Source organism: Diaphorina citri, unplaced genomic scaffold (genome assembly GCF_000475195.1).
Source record: "Diaphorina citri unplaced genomic scaffold, Diaci psyllid genome assembly version 1.1 scaffold4925, whole genome shotgun sequence".
NCBI classification, from domain to species: Eukaryota; Metazoa; Arthropoda; class Insecta; order Hemiptera; family Psyllidae; genus Diaphorina; species Diaphorina citri.
Genome location: NW_007382309.1, coordinates 1 through 1,917, shown reverse-complemented (window position 1 = coordinate 1,917; position 1,917 = coordinate 1). Strand labels below are relative to the sequence as shown.

Below are 1,917 nucleotides of genomic sequence, written 5' to 3'. Positions count from 1 at the left end.
TTAGTTTACATTAACTCTGCAAGTTAAAAATTTATTAGTTAAATTAATTAAACTATTAATTAATTTAGTTTACACCTGACACCATGTTTTATTTTATAAATTCAGGAACGAAAAGAAAGAACTCATTTTTATTATTTATAGAAAAAGGGAATTAATTTTATTTGTCTCGCGCCGAGGCGCTAATTCACAACTGAATCAACCAACACATTCATACAAGGTACAAACTAAAAAGATCAGGTATCTACCTATCTATACAACATCCCCCTTCTTTTAAGGTTGAAAAGGCGAAAAAGTCAATCTGTTAGGAGGTCTAACATTCCTGCCAAACCTAGTCTGATATCCAGTAGGCGACATATCTGGACTTGGCTGTGGAGTAGTGGCAGGAGAACTATAATGAGAACTCACTGGGGAACCACCCGAACCAGAATGTAGTACATTGAATAACTTTAAATGAATTCTGTTCCTGTTATAAACATTTTTATTTTCATCCTGTACAGTGTAGGATCTGTACTTAGAATTCTTACTTAAGATTTTACCTCTCACCCAGGGTGAATCAATGTTTCTTTTAAAAAGTACATTCTGTCCTAACTCAAGCTCATTAAATCAAGCTCATTAAAGAATTTCTATTATAATATTGTCTTATTCTGTTCTGATTTTTCTTATCACCATTTACATTTCTAGGTTTAACATTAGGTTTTAAATAATCATAAGTAACAGGGATTTTAGTTCTTAAAGCACGAGAAAACAAAAGTTGAGCTGGAGATGGAGAATTATTTTTAGGAGTATTCCTAAAGTTCAACAATGCTAAATAAGGATCTGAACCATTACTCTGTGCTTTTTTCAGTAAATTTTTAATGATTTTAACATGTGATTCTGCAAGGCCATTTGACTTGTGATGGTAAGGACTGGAACAAATGAAATCAAATTCATACTGAACACTGAAGTCTTTAAATTCTCTAGAGGTAAATTGACTTCCAGAATCACATACAACAAGTTTTGGAATACCATGACGGGCAAAAATGGATTTCATGTTTAAAATTACAGTTTTAGCTGAAATATTATCTAGTTTACATATTTCAAAGTATTTGCTATAGTAATCAACAAGCAAAAGATACTGTTGATTATTGAATTGAAATAAATCACATCCTATTTTAGACCAAGGCAGATTATAGGTATTTCATGAAAAATAATATTTTCTTTGCAATTGTTTGGTTGATTACTCTGGCAAGTATAACATGACAAACACATATCTTTTATTTGAGATAACATATTGGGCCAAAATAAAACATCTTTTACACGATTAGTTGAAAAAGTTATACCAGCATGTCCTTCATGAATTTTTGTCAACATTTCTTTTTGCATGCTTTTTGGCACAACCAAAGCATTTTGTCTAAAGATTAAATCATTGATGACCTGTAGTTCATCTCTAAAATTCCAAAAGTGATGAATTTCATTGAACAATTCGGACTTATTTTTAGGCCATCCTTTCAAAATAGTTTCTCTTAACAATTTTAAAACAGGATCCTTATTTGTTTCTGCTAAAATTTCCTCTTGTTTGGATCTTGAAATAGGTAGGTTGTCAATTACACTCTTCACTTGACAAACAATGTCTTCTTCTATTTGATCAAGAGTCTTTATTTCATAGTTTGGCAATGGATCCCTGGAAAGAGTATCAGCAAGAAACAATAAAGAACCAGGTTTGTATTTAACTTCTAAATTATATGCTTGCACCTTAAGCATTAATCTTTGAATGCGAGCAGGAACCAAATTCAACGGTTTTTTAAATAAATTCTCAAGGGCTTTGTGGTCAGTTTCTACTAAAATTTTACTGCCCAAAATATACTGGTGGAACTTAACACAACCAAATACTATGGCAAACATTTCTCGCTCAATTTGAGCCCATGATTTCTTTTGTGT

The 1,917-nt window shown here is 31.5% G+C and overlaps 1 protein-coding gene across 1 annotated transcript; it reads right to left on the bottom strand.

Moving 5' to 3' along the window:
• Positions 1 to 270: 270 nt before the first annotated feature.
• LOC103521292 lies at positions 271 to 1,030 on the bottom strand. The gene is made up of 2 exons (XM_008486404.1): positions 667 to 1,030; positions 271 to 404 (listed from the first exon to the last, which is right to left on the bottom strand). The coding sequence occupies exons 1-2, from the start codon at positions 1,028 to 1,030 to the stop codon at positions 271 to 273; spliced, it is 498 nt and encodes a 165-aa protein (XP_008484626.1).
• Between the last annotated feature and the right edge of the window lie 887 nt (positions 1,031 to 1,917).

Bases quoted from the DNA above. Each gene is read 5' to 3' on its own strand.
- LOC103521292 (XM_008486404.1), bottom strand. From the start codon at position 1,030: ATGAAATCCATTTTTGCCCGTCATGGTATTCCAAAACTTGTTGTATGT. The intron at 405-666 runs GTGATAAGAAAA...GTGGTTCCCCAG, and splicing joins TAAACCTAGAAATGTAAATG to TGAGTTCTCATTATAGTTCT.